This window comes from Cervus canadensis, chromosome 25 (assembly GCF_019320065.1).
Source record: "Cervus canadensis isolate Bull #8, Minnesota chromosome 25, ASM1932006v1, whole genome shotgun sequence".
In the NCBI taxonomy this organism is placed as follows: domain Eukaryota; kingdom Metazoa; phylum Chordata; class Mammalia; order Artiodactyla; family Cervidae; genus Cervus; species Cervus canadensis.
This window is the reverse complement of record NC_057410.1, coordinates 14870984-14887953: the sequence shown is the minus strand read 5'-3', so window position 1 is coordinate 14887953 and position 16970 is coordinate 14870984. Positions and strand designations below refer to the sequence as shown.

Here is a 16970-nt window from a genome sequence, read left to right as displayed (position 1 = left end):
CGATAATGAAGAAGTAAGAAGTATTTTATCTTTCAGTTTACTATTTTAACTTATTCAATATTATTTTATAGCATCAACTTAGACTTCTGGAAGCCCAAAAGAGAAACCAAGAAGTGGTTCTTCGTCGCAAAACGGAAGAGGCAAGTTGACCATTTGGAGGAAACATTCTGGCTTTGAAATAAGTGATGTATTTCTATAGACTGAGAGAATGAGTCAGTCTCCATTGCTATTTCAGGTTACAGCTCTTCGCCGGCAAGTGAGGCCCATGTCAGATAAAGTGGCTGGGAAAGTCACTCGGAAGTTGAGCTCATCTGATACTCCTGCTCAGGACACAGTTTCCAGTGCAGCTGCTGTAGAAACAGATGCATTAAGAGCTGGAGCCCAGCAAAAAATGAGAATTCCTGTGGCAAGAGTCCAGGCCTTACCGACGCCCACAGCAAATGGAACCAGGTAAGCATGTTCTTCTGTTCCTACTGATGTAATCTTTACATCACTGGATGTTGGACTTAAATGAAAAACAGCTCATCATTTGGCGTCATATAATCAAACAAGCACATAAGTAACTATGTTTGTATGTTTTTATATGATTGTAGAAAAAAATACCAAAGGAAAGGATTGACTGGCCGAGTGTTTACTTCTAAAACAGCTCGCATGAAGTGGCAGCTTCTTGAACGCAGGGTCACAGACATCATCATGCAGAAAATGACTATTTCCAATATGGAGGCTGATATGAATAGGCTGCTCAAGGTGTGAAAAGTAGAAAGTAGATTTGCTCTCTCTTAGCTGTTAATTTTTGTTTTCTACATTTGTTTGCTGAGTAAATTGAATACTTGCCAAGCTGTGTTTTTTTGGGGGGTGGTGATTGCGTTGTGTATGAATAGATGAACATCATTTTTTTTTTAATTGTAGTAAGAACAGATGCCATGAGATCTACCCTCTTAATACATTTTAAAATGTATAGCACAGTATTGTCAACTATAAGCACAGTATTGTAAAGAATTCTATAACTTACTCATCTTATATAATTTAAACTTTATATCCACTGAACAGCAACTCCCCATTTCCTCTTCCTCCCAGTCCCTGGTAACCACCATTCTATTTACTGCTTCTATGAGTTTGACTATTTAGATGCTTCCCAGAAGTGGGATCCTGCAGTATTTACCCCTTCTGTAATTCACTTATTTTATTTGGCATAAAGTTTTCAAGGTCCAAGATGAACATAATTTCTTAAAGTCTACTCTGTTTTCTCAATAGCAACGGGAAGAACTCACAAAAAGACGAGAGAAACTTTCAAAGAAAAGGGAAAAGATAGTCAAGGAGAATGGAGAAGGAGATAAAAATGTGATTAACATCAATGAGGAGATGGAGTCATTAACTGCTAATATAGATTATATCAATGACAGTATTTCTGATTGTCAAGCCAATATCATGCAGATGGAAGAAGCAAAGGTTTGTAACTAAGAAAAAATGTTCAATGAGAAGTATTTTTGTATTTTTTGTCATTAAAAGCACTTTGAATTTTTATATGAAGGGATTTTTTAATCTATGATTTAATATAATTCTTAGGTTTTGCATGTATACCCTTCCTGCCTGCTTTCTAGATTTCTCTGCTGATTGTGTGATGTTATTTTTCACTGATAAAACATATATATCATTTGTTAATCCATCTTGAATTCTTAACTGCTCAAATGTCTTATGTTTTAAACTAGACCATATGTTTCTTAGAGTAGGGATTTTTTTATGCTTTTCATTAGCTAATCCAATAATATCAAATAAATGCATGAAGCAGTAGGGTTTGTCTTCTGTTAAATACATTCAGCTCAAGGTAATGATACATCATATGCTGGTTTGATGCAGGAAGAAGGAGAAACATTGGATGTCACTGCAGTAATTAATGCTTGCACACTTACAGAAGCTCGATACCTTCTAGATCACTTCCTGTCAATGGGCATCAATAAGGTAAGATCTAACTACACTACTATTGAAAAACCTAAGCTTCCGTTAATTCATTACAGTTTTGTCTATCTTTTTCTAATGACCCTTTCCTTTGTAATAAGGAGGAAGATTCTTTTACAATGAAACGTGTTCCTTTTATCTTTCTTTAGAGTTAAGAAAAGTCAGCAGTATTTACATCAATTCCATTAGCTTCTCATCTATTGTGCTTGTGTATTAGAGCAGGTAAACAACTTAAAGAATAATTTCTTTTTTGCTTCAACAAAGGAAAAGGTAAAAGGAAAATCTCTTAGTGTGCAAACAAATTCAGTTATAATTTTGATTTAATAATGATTCTTTACAACTCAAAAAGTCAGGAAAAAATACATTTGCACTCTCCTCATCTTAGGTAATTTCTGCGTAAATGTTAAAGATGATAATGATTTCTGACTCACCTTTTTTCTCCACACTGAGAGTGTGCTATACCTTTAGTTTTGTTCTCTTGCTTAATCCTTACAATGTGCATGAAATAAATATTATTTGTATTATTTTGAATATGAGGAAACTGAGAATCAGGAAGATTCCTCTGATACTAATAGCTAGCCAGCACTTGCTCAGGGTCACTGAGTTTGCAACCGTAAGAGCTAGGATGAATCAAGGTCTATCTAATGTCAAAGTCCGTACATCATATGCATTTGCCATTTGATACAGATCTTCATGTAGTTGATTCTGTTTGTGTGATCTAAGATACATTTTTTTTCTGGGGGGGAATGGTGTAGGGTCTTCAGGCTGCCCAGAAAGAGGCTCAAATTAAAGTACTTGAAGGTCGGCTTAAACAGACTGAAATAACCAGTGCTACACAAAACCAGCTCTTGTTCCATATGTTGAAAGAGAAAGCAGAATTAAATCCTGAGCTAGATGCTTTACTAGGCCATGCTTTACAAGGTAATTTGGATTAAATTTTAGTTAAATAAATTGCATGGTATCTTTGCTCTTTGAGTATGCTGTCCTCAACCTCTTTCCTCTCTAGCTTGACTGAATAGATGCTGTATTTACTTATGCTTTTTAATTATTCCTTTTTTAACTTGCATGTGTAAATTTGGGGGGATGTAATTATTGTCATTACGAGAAATGATTAGTAACTTAAAAATCCTTACTTAGCATTATTAAGCAAATAATTTTTATGAATTAAAAAAGGTCAACAGTGTTTCTGAGTTGGTTGTTTAAATTATTAACCAAATTTCATTACTTTATTCTGCATATCTAACTCTTAAAAATAAATGTGTAAGTGTTTGCTATGGCATCTATTCTACATATCTTATAAATGGTACATAATCTTGTTTTATGTGAGAGTTCTTAACATTGGATCTGTTTTGATTGGAGTATTGCTTTTTGTTTCCTTTTTGCTGTTATTTATACAGATCTAGATAGCGTACCATTAGGTAAGTATGTTTAGCTTTCTGTGTACCCTACAGCTGCATGAATTACTAATTGTTCATGTACACTAATTGTGGTACATCTTGTTTAAAACATTTTTATTGGCAGCCAGCTGGTTTTTGCATGATCTTTTTTGAAATGTATCTGTGACCACAAACATACTAAGTCTTTTGTCTTACACATTTCTTGATTTTTAAATTCTTAAATGTTTAAAGAAGTATAGTTTTCTATTTTATTATCTGAACTCCAGTTTTGGCTCTAGTTTCATCAGCCCCTCTTTCTGTTTCTTGTAGGAAAAAATGGGATATATATTCCTTTTTAGTTTTTAAATCTATTAATTTTGCATTTGTCATTTTACCCTCATAAATATCTTTCTGTGTTGTATATCTTTTATATATAATGTCTTTGGTTTATTTTTTATAGATTCTCAGCTATCCTTAAATTTTATAGAATTAAGTACATGTACTTTAATATTGTAAGTTGCATAAAGCTATCCAAAGAGTTTTACATGAATGGATTGAAATAATATTTATAATTATAACATGTTCGAGTTAGAAAGAGCTGAAGAGATGTTTGAACATTGAGATTTTCGACTTCTTGCCTCTACAACATTCATGTGAACTATGCCCACCCATGAATAATATCTGAGCTTCTCCTGGCAGTTATATATATATATATATATATATATATATATATATATATATATGAAAGATCAGGAGTATCAGGGTAATTTTATTGTCTGCAATTCTCCTGAAGATTATTTTTGAACAGTTTTTATTTAAAATTATTTCAAAATCTGATCCTAACTTTTTTTCCTAATCATAAAGCTGTCAAAAGTTTTCTAAAATATTTTTCTTGAAGGAGAGGAATGTAGCTGAAAGATTAATGTAATTACCTCTCTGGATCATTAAACAGTCTATGAATCTAAATTTATTTTAAATGGTAGAATGTTACACAAATAAAATACTTGCTCTGTTTGATATTATTAGATCTTTCTTAGTTTGCCCTGTGTGTTAAATCTCAAAATAATATTTCCTTGAGATTAACTTAGTAATATAGATGTGGACTTTTAACCTGCTCAAGCTATAACAAACAGGTAGAAAAACAATTTGATTATATTAAAGAACCACGTTAAGGCTGCCAAAATTCCTGAAATATAATGAGAATTTTTGCCATTCCATGTGTTATTAAGCATATTTCCTCTCCTCTTCCTCTTCACCCTCCTTTTTGTTGTTCCCACCCCCTCTCTGCCTTTTCTTTGTTCTTCTTCATCTTAGTGGCTCAACTTGCAGTAATAAGTAAATTTTTATTTAAGTCCATTATCTCTTTTAACTTGGAAGAAAAAATGCAATGCCCTGTTTGATGTTGTTTTGTGCAGAAAATATTACACTGTTATTTGATGAGTATTGTTGCTTTTTCACAACTTTCAATTATCTGTAGCTTAAAGAGGGGTCAAAACAGGGAAGAGGAACACAGTCAACTGATAACAACCTGTTACTCATGGCATAAATTTTCCCTAGGGCCATAATCTAGACCCAGAAGTGCTTGAAAGAAAAGCATGGAAGGAGAAAAACATGGAAGTAAATCCATACAAATTAGATGGTCATATGTACATTGCTTTAAAAAAAAAAATATTTGTTTAATTTCAATTTATCTCGAGCTTTGGGCTGGGTGCTGGGATTCAAAGATAAGTAAGATACAGAAGCTTGCTCTCATGGACTATGCCTTACTGAGGGTGACAGGGAAGAGACTTGGGATATGTATGGGGAGTTATGGGACCACAGAATGAGGCTACCTAACAGAAATGGAGGAGTTGATGATGCAGGCTTTCTGGAGCCGGTAAAATTTGAGCTGAAACGTAAAGGAAGAAAAAGATTTAGCCAGGCAAGAGACAATAGAAGGGGTCTAGGCAGAAGAGTCACTCTTGGCAGTAAGGTAAAGCATGGACATTTAGCCACAACATTATATGTATGAAGACTTCAAGCAGGTTGGTGCCCTAGAGTAACAACTATGTGACTTGGGATGATGAACATAATAAGGTTAGAGGCCAGTACTCCATGCTAATAGGTGTGTGTTGTTGTAGCCACTGAAGAACATCTTTATTTTCCCCTCCTTATTCCTCTACCTGTGTTTATGTTGTTGTTCCTAGGATCTTTCCCTACCTTTAGGGATTTGCTAGGAGATTCAAGGGGCTCAGCATACAATTGTATTCATGGCAAAGATTAATGAGAGCAATATAGGAAGGATACACAACAGTATTATAAAGGAAAAGATGCAGATGGAGTAAGGAAGAATCCATATCCAGGCTTTCTTATGCTCTTTTCCTTCCAGGAAACATCACACATTTCTCTCTGGAATGAAAATGCAGCAGCCTGAGTGCATTGTTCACATCCAGGGAATTCCATTAGACACTCAGCACCTGAGATTTTTGCTGGGTATTAGTCACATACATTCCTTTAATATAGTAGTACCAGAATTCCAGATTCTGGAAGGAAAGCAGGAATTCTCAGCATAAGCCATATTGTTTGCACAAATATTCTAGGTGTAATGAACTATATTAGTTAACTGGTGACTAGGGAAATTCTGAGAGCTAAGTTTCCAGATAACAAAGTCGAACTTTGCAAGAATGCCTTTCTAAGGGTAGTAGTCTTGGGCTGCTATTGCTACCCAGTCCAGACTCCCTCTGATTGCTGCACCACAGACCAATTAACTAAGAGATGAGATGTTGAGGCAAAGAATACGACCTTATGCAGAAATCTGGCTGACTGAGAAGATGGCAGACTAATGTCTCAAAATAATCGTCTTATCAGGATCTGGATGCAAGGTTCTTTTATAGAACAGAGATGAGGAGAGGTGAGGAAATAAAGTGAAAAGACCATGAACCTTGCAAACAACACCTGGAATGGCCAGTCTTGGGGAGGGGATATGTTAATTTCTTGCTTTCTATAGTCATCCACAGGTGGACAGGATCCTGAATAAAGGCATTTTGGTTTAACATTCAAGCAGAAGGGCAGGGTTCCCTGAAGCAGGCCATTATGTATGGACAGTATCCTTTTAGTGAACAAAATCAACAGTAAGCAAAGGTTAAGATAAAAGAAACAGATTTAATGTGGAGTCATAGTTGACTCTTCCCTGCAACACGTCAACTCTTCTCCATATGTATTTATATTAATATGAATATCAACTTATTAAATATTGGTTAGCTTCTAGTGACATGAGATTATGCAACTATGTACTGATATGGATGACTTTAAGACATTTTGGAGTTTTAAATCTCACTGCTTTTAGCTTTAATGCTTAGTGATGAGAAAAGAAGCTGACACCTGGCTGGAATTATGTTCTAAAGAGTTGAAAGTAGAGCAGTGAGATGATGGCATATCCTGCTACCCAGATGGGTATAGTGCCAAAGACGAAGCTCAGTCCTGAAGAGGTGTGTGATTTGGTGAATCTCGGTGAAGGGCTCTATCTTCTGGCTAGGTTAGTTATGCCAAACTGTAATCATCTGTAGATAAAGCATGCATGCATATGCAGGAGCTAAGTAGTTTTTACTAAGCACTTATATGATTGATGTTCTAACTGGTTTCATCATTCACTACAAGAAAATTACTAGTCAATCTTAGCCTGCTTTTATGTATGGGAAAATAAAGACTAGATTTGTCATTTCTTTCCATTTTCTATGTTATTAACTAATTCAGTTATACTAGCGTTCGTTATCCTGTCTGTGAAGTACATCCTCCAGCCTCTAAGTATGGACTTTGAGATACACATTGCCCTCAAGACCACCATTTTCCTTATTTCAGAAAGTAAACTCCCTTTTTGTGGGTCCTATTAGATGGACTCCATTGTAGATAATGCTATCATTTATTACTGAATTTCTATCCAGTTGTCTGTTAAACAGTGAGGAAGAATGGGAGCATCTGAGAAAGAAATTAAGAATATGATTTATGAGCATAATACACCTGTATGATATCAAAGTAAAAGTCAAAAGGAGATTCATCCTACATATTTTAATTAGCATATATTATTGAAAATATTGCCTTTAGTTTTGTGATGTGGCTTTATAATAAATTGTATAATTTGCACCTGTGTTAGGAGCTCACTGACATTTTAAATAATTTAAGTGGATGTTTTATTTACTGACTTCCTTCTAGTTTTATATGTCTGCCTTTTCCTCTCTTTTCATCAGTGTGCTACTGTTCTGAAATAGCAGTGGATTGTTTGTATTTATTTATAAAATGATTGCATGGAAACCTATAGTTCTAGTCTTTTATGTACGTGTGAATGAGCTGCATGCTGATGTGTGAATTCTGAATACCTTCACACACACATACTCTCTTTCTGCTTGAAAACAAAAATAAAAATAGAAGAAAATCTATAAGTACATTGGAATACTGATAAAATACAGCAAATATGTTTACACTTATGTATTTTTTGATGTTGCCTCAGTAGATTAAAGGGAGCTTGTGCAGCATTTATTTCAGTCTTTCATGTTTTACTCAATGGTTTTTCATACATGGAATAAATGGATGGTGTGGGATAAATACATTCTCTGAAATCATATTTAAATAATTACACATACTCAGATAAATACATGATCTCATTTCCATCCTGTGAACGCAGTTCTTCTTTACTTTATCATTCAACTCATGGCTTTCCTATCTTGAGCACATTTTTCTCATCCTAGGACATATAATCAAAAGAGTTTCTTAGAATTCTTTTTTTACATTTCTATTTTGACTGAGTTACTAAAACCAAAGTGCCCATGTTGAGAGACCTCAGGCTGATGTTTATTATAGCATAGGCATTACAGTCATTCAAAGTGTGACGTGGATAATACTTACATTTTGGACTATTTTTTTTTTTAGAAAATGTAGAGGAGAGCACTGATGAGGATGTACCTTTAAACAGTCCAGGATCAGAAGGAAGGTAAGAGAACCTTTAGAAACTTAATGAGTTGACTTGTTTCTGTAATATTTTTAATACTTTTTTATCTTGTTGAATCAATTAACATAAAACAAATAATTTTAGATTTTATGGCTAAGTGAAGAACAGTAGAAATAGTAATATGGAAGCCAAACTAAGTAATGCTTAACCATCAAAAATTTTAAAATAAAATACTGAGATATTTAAGGAAGGAAATGAACTATTTTGATTAATTTATTTTTATTTTAATATTGTCTTTCTGTATTTTCCATAGGCTTATAAATTTTTTTCCATACTTAAACTCATTAGAGGTCATATAGTTTTCTATATTGTTTCCTTTTATTCATATGATTGATTATTTATTTGCACACAGCTCACTGTCTTCAGACCTTATGAAGCTTTGTGGTGAAGTGAAACCAAAAAGCAAGGTAAGAATAGAAAATACCAGTTAAATATTTTTTTCTGATGTTCTTTATTATCACTATTAAATGCATAGGCCTTGGGCATAGGCAAAGATTTCATATGATAGAAATTTAGTTCTTTATCATATTCTCCCTTGAAAAAAATTTATATTGACAAATTTCTCCTCTGTGGAACTTGTTATTTACTGTATTCTTGTGCTTTTTCCTCTAGGTAAGATATGATTATGGAGAACAATGCTTAAAATAATTTAGAATGACAGGAGATTTTTGAAATTTTAACATTCTGATATGTTCCTAAGTTTCTTATTTATTTTAACATATCTTGAGATGGTTTGAATAGGCCAACTCTTAATCATCATATTGTATTAAAAATTGAGACTATAATGCATATTTGTAAAGCTTAAAAAAATAAAGTATACATGCTGTTACATGTGTGAGAAATAGCATGGTATATTTCAGATTGCATATTGGTAGCATTTGATACTAGATGAGTTAACTCTCCATTTTAAGATGTTTGAAAACAAAGAATTCTTGCAGTGCTTAGTAAATATTTGGTGGATGAATGGATGAAATCAAGACCTGAAAGAACAGTACTGTACTAATGCACAGGATGGATACAAGGCCCACAGTGGTTAGCCAAGTAATATAGATAAATAGTTTGACTAGATATAAGATAATTAACAGGAATCATTATGATTACCTGAAGTGGACATGGCCCATCTAAAGCAAATAGGCATCACTAACTAATGCTTATTTTTGCTATCATGGAATATGGGCCTAAGACTACCAGATCCTCAACTCTTTAAAGAGTAGCTTTAAATATGGATTTTAATGGAGAATTTCTTTCTCTTTAAAATACTGAGCTAGCCAATTGAAAAACATCTCCAGGCTTTATGTATGGTCCTTGAGCTACCAGTTTGGTGACATGTGGTTTGGGTTTGATTATTCTAAGTGACCAGAGATTATCCAGTCTCAAAGAAAACATTCTGGTATAGTTTGGATTGAGTCTTAACGTGTAGGCAAAAATCTCTTAAGGTAACTTGGTCTTTCAGACCCTGTGAAATTCAGAGAGAGATGTGAAGTGGTACCCTGAAGGTCATCTCCTTAAAAAACCACTGTGATTAGGAATTCCCATGAAAATGATTCAGTTGGCAGTAGGGAAAACTGATACGGTGAAAAGCTGGCCTGCAGGGCTTCCTTTTTCCAAAAGTTTTCTGGTAATATCTGTCATTCCTTTGGTACTGCATGGATGCCTGTTAGTTGCTCAGTCATGTCTGATTTTGTGACCCCATGGACTGTAGCCTTCCAGGCTTCTCTGTCCACGAAATTTTCTCAGCAAGAACACTGGAGTGTGTAGCCATTTCTTTCTCCAGAGGATCTTCCTGACCCAGGGATCAAACCCCGGTCTCCTGCACTGCAGGCAGATTTTTTACTGTCTGAGCCCCCAGGGAAGCCCATAGATGCCTAAAAGGATCGAATATTATTTATTTTTCACTCACTGAAGAAATGAAATTGATTATATATCTTAAATAGACTTGTACCAGCACTACATTAAATGTAAGACATATAAAGTTGAGTAAAACAGGATGTCTACCGTTTAGAGGTTTATAATCTGGTAAACATTTTGATTGTCTTTTAATATATTAGTGATAATAGCCAGCTCTAAGTATTAACAACAAGGTAGTCTCTTTGTTTTTTTAGGAGTATGGAAGGGAGTGCTTAAATAAATAAAATAACCTTCACCCGCCTTACTGCCAAAAACTGGTATGGACTGGTGTTGGATATCCATCAGGGAGATTAAACAGCCAGTTAGAGCATCAGTGGAGCAGGGTCATAAAAATGGAGAAACAAATGTAAACATTGATATATAAAATTTAAATTTATATGTTACATAATATATATTAAAATGTATATTAAATAAGTCATCTAAGCCTGGGAAAGTAAGAATTTAGTTGAATGCCATTGCAGCTATCTTTTGGTTTAATTTCTTTATTCCTTTTTTTTTTTTCCTAAAGTGATATATCGAGAAAGTTGGCCATTAGTATCAGGATAGCATAATAATATTGGAGGCAGATTGTCTGGTTTTGAATCTGACTTTGCCACTTACTAGCTGTTTGACTTTGGACTGTTAGCTCTCCTGTGCTTTAGTTCTCTCATTTTGGGGATTGGGATAATAATAGTATATACTAATATAGTAAATTATTTAGAATTTCTGGCATACAATAAGTATAATACAAACATTGGCTATTATTATGACCTCTGAAGTTCTCAGCTGGCTGTATCTCTGGCTTGTCACTATCTTACATGTGTTCGACACACTTGCTAGGAAAGACACGCTGAATGTTTTACCTATTTCAAACTAATATTAAATCTCTATTGCCTAATCATCTTCTCTGCAGAAGTTTGCATATGATTGCTTTTCCTTCCATTCTCTGACTAGGCCCGAAGGAGAACCACCACTCAAATGGAATTGCTGTATGCAGATAGCAGTGAACTAGCTTCAGACACTAGTACAGGAGATGCCTCCTTGCCTGGCCCTCTTACACCTGTTGCAGAAGGGCAAGAGATTGGAATGAATACAGAGACAAGTACTTCTGCTAGGGAAAAAGAGCTCCCTCCCCCATCTGGCTTCCCTTCTAAGATAGGCAGCATGTAAGTCTGGCCCAGCTACACTAACTTCCTTTCTTTTGGCTTTTCTTTTTAAAAATAAAAATATATATGCATGTTACTAATTTCTTATTTCTATTTTTAAAAATTTATGTAAATAAGATCTCTAGTTTTCAAAGTAATTTCTGTTAGGTGTTGTATCCCCTAATTTTTGCACATTCAAAATAATTTAAATGAGATGTTCTTTGTTGAATTGCTTTGTCTGATATTTAACTTTTAGAGTCTTTCTTAAAGATTATAATTTTTATAAAGGCTGAGTTATAAATTACAGGCAAAATTTATTTAGAAACAGCTAAATTAAAGTTATAACTATAAAACCACTATATAAACAGCTTTAAAAGACTCTTAAATTTGCTCTTAATTATGTTAAACTCTAGTTGTAAGAGCCTGGTCAGGATAATAAACCTTGGCTGAAACTCTTAAAGAAAAAACAAGTACCAGTTAAAAACAATGCATTTTGAAGTTTCCTAATTCTTTGCCTTGAAGTACATTGCATGTCTGGGATGAGTATATACACAAAGTGTAAGTACTATATTATTAAAGATGTGAAGGAGGGACTGTTCCTCCCTCCTCTAAGATAATCTTAACAAAAACATTCCTTTCAAAACAAATCTTCTTTAGAAATTTTTCATTATTATCTTGAGAACAAAGATTTCCCTGCACAGGCCAGCATGCGTTTGTGTATATGTCTTTTCTTAGTTATATTAAAATTATATCAATCGCTTACTGGTAAAGATTTTTAATGCCTTATTTCAAACTAATTCTTACACATGGTCTTGCAAATGATCTATTGGATGAATGCATCACTGCATTGAGAAATATTGCCAAAAAGTGGTACACACTATATGACTCTGTAAATAATAAAATATAACATACTCCCCACCCCATCCTGAATATCTATCTGTTTCCCATAACTTTCTTCATCCTATGAAGATATTTTCATTGTCTTACATTCAGTAAGCCCATCGCTGCCTTTAGTTCCAAAATTAATGATGACAGAACTATCCTGCATGTGCTTGAGGTGACTTATGTAATTAATAATTGGATTTGCTATTAGAAATTGCTAACCAGTATAGCTTATGGCTTCAGTGCTTTTTTGATAACAGTAGAAAAAATGCTTTTGGTGAAGGTAATGATATAGAACTGAGGACAGATTTTAGAGACTCCTATGAGTTCAGCATTTAGTCTATCAGATGAATAGAGACTTTTGGAACTTCAAGACTAAATCTATGACCTGGATTCCAGAATGCAGGTAATACCTCCTTGTTGCCTTTTTTTTTTTTCCCCGTTTTAAAAATGTATCATTCATGACAGGTTGTAGAAAATATCTTTTAGACACCACCTCTTCATATGATTTATTATCAAGTTTTCATAAATTAAGATGCTTGTATAGTTCTATACAAATTTAACAGTTGGTCATATGCTTGGTACAACTCTTATTACTTATTAGTACATGACTTCCATTGCATGAAGTAAAATGATTTACTCAAGTGGGCCTTATGATTTAAATGATGCAGACCTTCTAAAATATGTTTTCCTCTAATTAAAAAAATCAGGAACATAAAGTTTAATTATATTTAATTTTCACTTTCAAATAGGAATCGTTGTAAGCCCATTTTAGGGATCCCACTTGCTCATTCCTTAGGTTTTTTTTTTTTTTCCTTACTAGTATAACTAGTCAAAGATAGCAAAAGTTCATTTTTTCAATTAAAATTCCTTACCACTATGCACAGAAATCGTAGTCTTAAATTTTTAATTACATAGCCACTACTCAACATTTAAAGTCTATAATAAAACAAAAGTATTTTTAGTACTAAAATTTATATAGCTAATGCTTAAATACTAGTTAACTAAAATAATTGTGGGTTCTTAGTGATTACCTGTAGTATTCTTTTGTGATTGTGTAAATATTAATTCATTAAATCTCATTGTTTCTCATACTCTGATATTCTAATATTTTTGTTCTTGCAAAACTGTAAAGACAATTTTCCCTCAACTGAAGCAATTCTAATCAAACTTATACACTTATGTTTTTTAACACTTGTATTTAAAGTAAAAAATATTATTTTAGCTATTTGGCAATATAGCGTTGATGTTTGCATTCAAAGATAATGGTCATGTATATTTGACAAGATTACCAATTTAAAAATTAAAATATACAGTTGTCAAGATCCCATTAATTAAAAATAATTCGTGATTTTTTCCTATCCTAGTTCTGTTTCATTTCCAAATAATCTTTCTCAAATTCCAGGTGTTGATCTGTTAAAAACTGAATATCTGCCGAAATTATGTGTATGTATTTAAAATTAGATAATTGAAGAATCTTCTCTCTTAGTTCCAGGCAGTCATCCATGTCAGAAAAAAAGCTACCAGAGCCTTCCCCTGTAACAAGGAGAAAGGCATATGAGAAAGCAGAAAAATCAAAGGCAAAGGAACAAAAACAGTAAGCTATTCATGCTCTTTATCTAGTAGATTGTGTGAAATGTCTGATGCCCTTAGATGGTAAGGGGCAATGGTGAAATTATTTTCCATATTCAGGCTGACTCTGGGATTGTGACTGGGTCTTATAGAAAATTTTGAAATGAATTTTGACTGTTATCTGATAAAACTGACATTGATCTCACCACTTTAAAGTGATTAACAAAAATCTAGGATTAGAAGATATGTGCCATTGTCCCATTTTATTTCTGTTCTTTTATGCTTCAATTGATACTATCCTCAATTTTTTTGTTAAACTATTTTAATAGCTATTTGTATGTTTTGTAAGGGTTAGCTTACTTAAGAGTACACAATGTAATCTGATGATCCACTTACCTGGACATTTGTAAATCACAATAACACAACAGACAGAAAGTTTTAAATGGTTAAAACCACTGTCATCTTTCTACGCTATGGCATAGTGAGATCTCCCTTAGGCCACCTCAGGAGCTACAGGTGGCAGATAGACCTCTGACATGGTCTTGAGTAGGAATATCAATGATACTCCATGTTTAAATATTGATAAAGCAAATTTCTTTAACATAAAATTAATTATAAAAAGAAGCTCTCATATATTTTCTGTACCTGCGAAGATGATATCTTATACCTTCCTCCTCTCTTGTACCAACATGCACACTCTCTACTTTGACCACTGGTTTAGCTGACTTGAATATCATGGAAATTACTCTTCTAATTAACCTTCTTCCTGTATTTAGAGGTGGAATTTACCTGTTTCTACTGAGTCGAATGTCGCAATTATAAGCTGGAGGTAGGGGATGGGACAAATAGGTAATTTAAAAATAAATGAATAAATCAGCTGAATAGACAAATTCTTCTTAAACTCTCAGGGTCTGTTTCCTCATCTGTAAAGTAAACAACTTGGTTTCAACTCTCAAATTGCATAATTTTAAATTTGGTTTGCTTTATTTGTACTGACTTTAGATTTTAGCAGACATTTTCTTTAGTGCCATCTTGTGGCCAATGTGACAAAATTCAGTGGAAAAAAATTTCAGTGAAATTGTTTGGAGTACATTTTATCTCATATAAAAGGAAGAGAGGATGAAAGGAAGGAATTCTATAATGAAAAGCTTTTTTAAAAAATAAAAGCATGTTTCTTATAACATTTCTAACAAATTAAAGCCAATTAAAGCCACCTATGTAATGTTCTTTTTTTCTTGTAGCTCAGATTCTGGAACCTCAGAGGCTAGTCTTTCACCTCCTCCTTCCCCACCAAGCCGGCCCCGTAATGAACTGAATGTTTTTAATCGTCTTACTGTTTCTCAGGGAAACACATCAGTTCAGCAGGATAAGTAAGTCATTATGTAAAAGAGCCCCAATTATTCATTATAATATTCTGAACCTTTCAATACAATCTGTAGAAAACATTTAGCCTCTCTCTGTGTGGGAGATGGAGTCTGACTTGTGAACCCTTCCCATATTTCATGTATTTTTCCAATGGAAAATGAACCATTTAGACAAAATTAGAGACATTTATTTTCCTGCTGAACATTATTCCCTGCTATGGATTTGCATTGCTGTACTTCCACACTTGTGTTGTCTTTTTTTTTTTAACAAGTAAATTAGAATTGAAAATCTTTGAGATCACTTGAAGTTTAAATTTCTTGTGATTCTTCAGCTTTATTGAGTCCATAAAAGCCTCTAACCCAGATAGCCTGCACTGAAAAGAGGCAAATTATTTTACTTTTGGTGCATGTATCATCTTCTAAAATCATTGTCATATGTGTATGGGTAAAAGAGCACTTTGATGGGTGGATGACATAGAACTCTGGGTTGTTGGGGAAGAGAAGTTGGAAAGGGATGGAAAATATAATTTTCATTAAATTTGAAGTGAAAAAATATTCCCACATTGAGCCAGAATCTCTTTTGCAAGAATTTCATACTAACAGTGTTGCCATAAGGTATTTATTAACTGACTTCTCTGCTTTGAGTTTCAATGTTAACATTGTGGATAATATAAGTACTTGATATTCAGTATCCCACACCAGTTCTTTATTTTTTATGCTGTAATCTCCCTGTATATATCAATTTCTGAAATTTATAAGGTATTGTTTAAGATCCACCTGGCATGTTTAGATCATGCTAAATGGCTCTATATACATAGGCACATCATCATTTTGAAAAATTGTTTAATCTACTTAATTTATGGATACATTTTTTATTAGATTTTAATATAGTTTTAGCATTAGATACAGACATGTCCTTTAAAATGATCTAGTTAGGTTTTTTTAAAAAAATATTTAAAAGAGAACATAGTTAAATCCTATCTCTTATCTACTTGAGAAAGAGGAGAACATTAAGAATGTCTTTAGGAAGTCCATTTTCACTAGCATTATGAAGAATTACTAAGTTTTGTCTCCCTTGCATTCACAGTATTAAAATTTTTGTGTCAGTCTTTTGATAATCTTGATGATCTAATCATAGTTCCATATTTTTTCTGAAATTTTTTATGAGCTACCAATCATTTGACTCTGTTGTCATCTCTATAAAGTAAAATTTAGAATAACTGACTACACTTTCAAAAATCTCACCTAACATGAATCACTTTCTTTGGGCTCCTTTTTGAGACTAGCATATTTTACCAGATAGAAGTAGGTCCTACACATTGTTTCTGATTACATAATATGCCAGCACTCACTCTATCCCTATTCTTCCCAAGTATTAGAATGACCAAAAAGTTTGTTTGCAAATTTTTCATAAGACCTTATGGGAAAGCCCAAATCAACTTGTTGGTCAACCCAAGATATATTAATAAAACAAGCTAAATAGATTTTCATAGTAACTAGACTTATTGTCAGTCCTGGAGGTTTCAGGTTAAGGCTGACGGGAGTAGCTCATCTATTTTTAAAATTCCAGTAAAACCTCCTAACTATTACTAAGGGACTGCCTAGTCAGAAGAACTCCATGTTTTTGAGATGAATTAAAATCCAAAGTTATTAAACTTTGAATGATTTGCTTTCCATGTATACATATGATGTGTTTGTGCAACTTCCGCATGAAGAGTCTAAATATAAAGTAATTATCAAGAGGAATAAAATTCATTAATGACTAGTGAGACAGAAAAAGTTTTCTAGTACTAGTCAAATTAGAGTC

The 16970-nt window shown here is 33.4% G+C and overlaps 1 protein-coding gene across 14 annotated transcripts in view; it reads left to right on the top strand.

Moving 5' to 3' along the window:
* The window catches only part of KIF21A (kinesin family member 21A), a 174022-nt gene that overhangs the window by 136912 nt on the left and 20140 nt on the right, over window positions 1–16970 (top strand). For 7 of the 14 annotated variants that reach the window (XM_043446812.1, XM_043446802.1, XM_043446803.1 and 4 more), the window contains 12 exons: window positions 72–140; window positions 236–450; window positions 594–747; window positions 1255–1449; window positions 1858–1959; window positions 2712–2877; window positions 3354–3374; window positions 8235–8295; window positions 8666–8720; window positions 11155–11366; window positions 13717–13824; window positions 15041–15169. In XM_043446812.1, the coding sequence (XP_043302747.1) occupies window positions 72–140; window positions 236–450; window positions 594–747; window positions 1255–1449; window positions 1858–1959; window positions 2712–2877; window positions 3354–3374; window positions 8235–8295; window positions 8666–8720; window positions 11155–11366; window positions 13717–13824; window positions 15041–15169 (1487 nt within the window). The remainder of the gene's footprint in view (window positions 1–71; window positions 141–235; window positions 451–593; window positions 748–1254; window positions 1450–1857; window positions 1960–2711; window positions 2878–3353; window positions 3375–8234; window positions 8296–8665; window positions 8721–11154; window positions 11367–13716; window positions 13825–15040; window positions 15170–16970) is intronic. The other 7 variants (XM_043446811.1, XM_043446810.1, XM_043446809.1 and 4 more) reach the window with 2 other exon arrangements.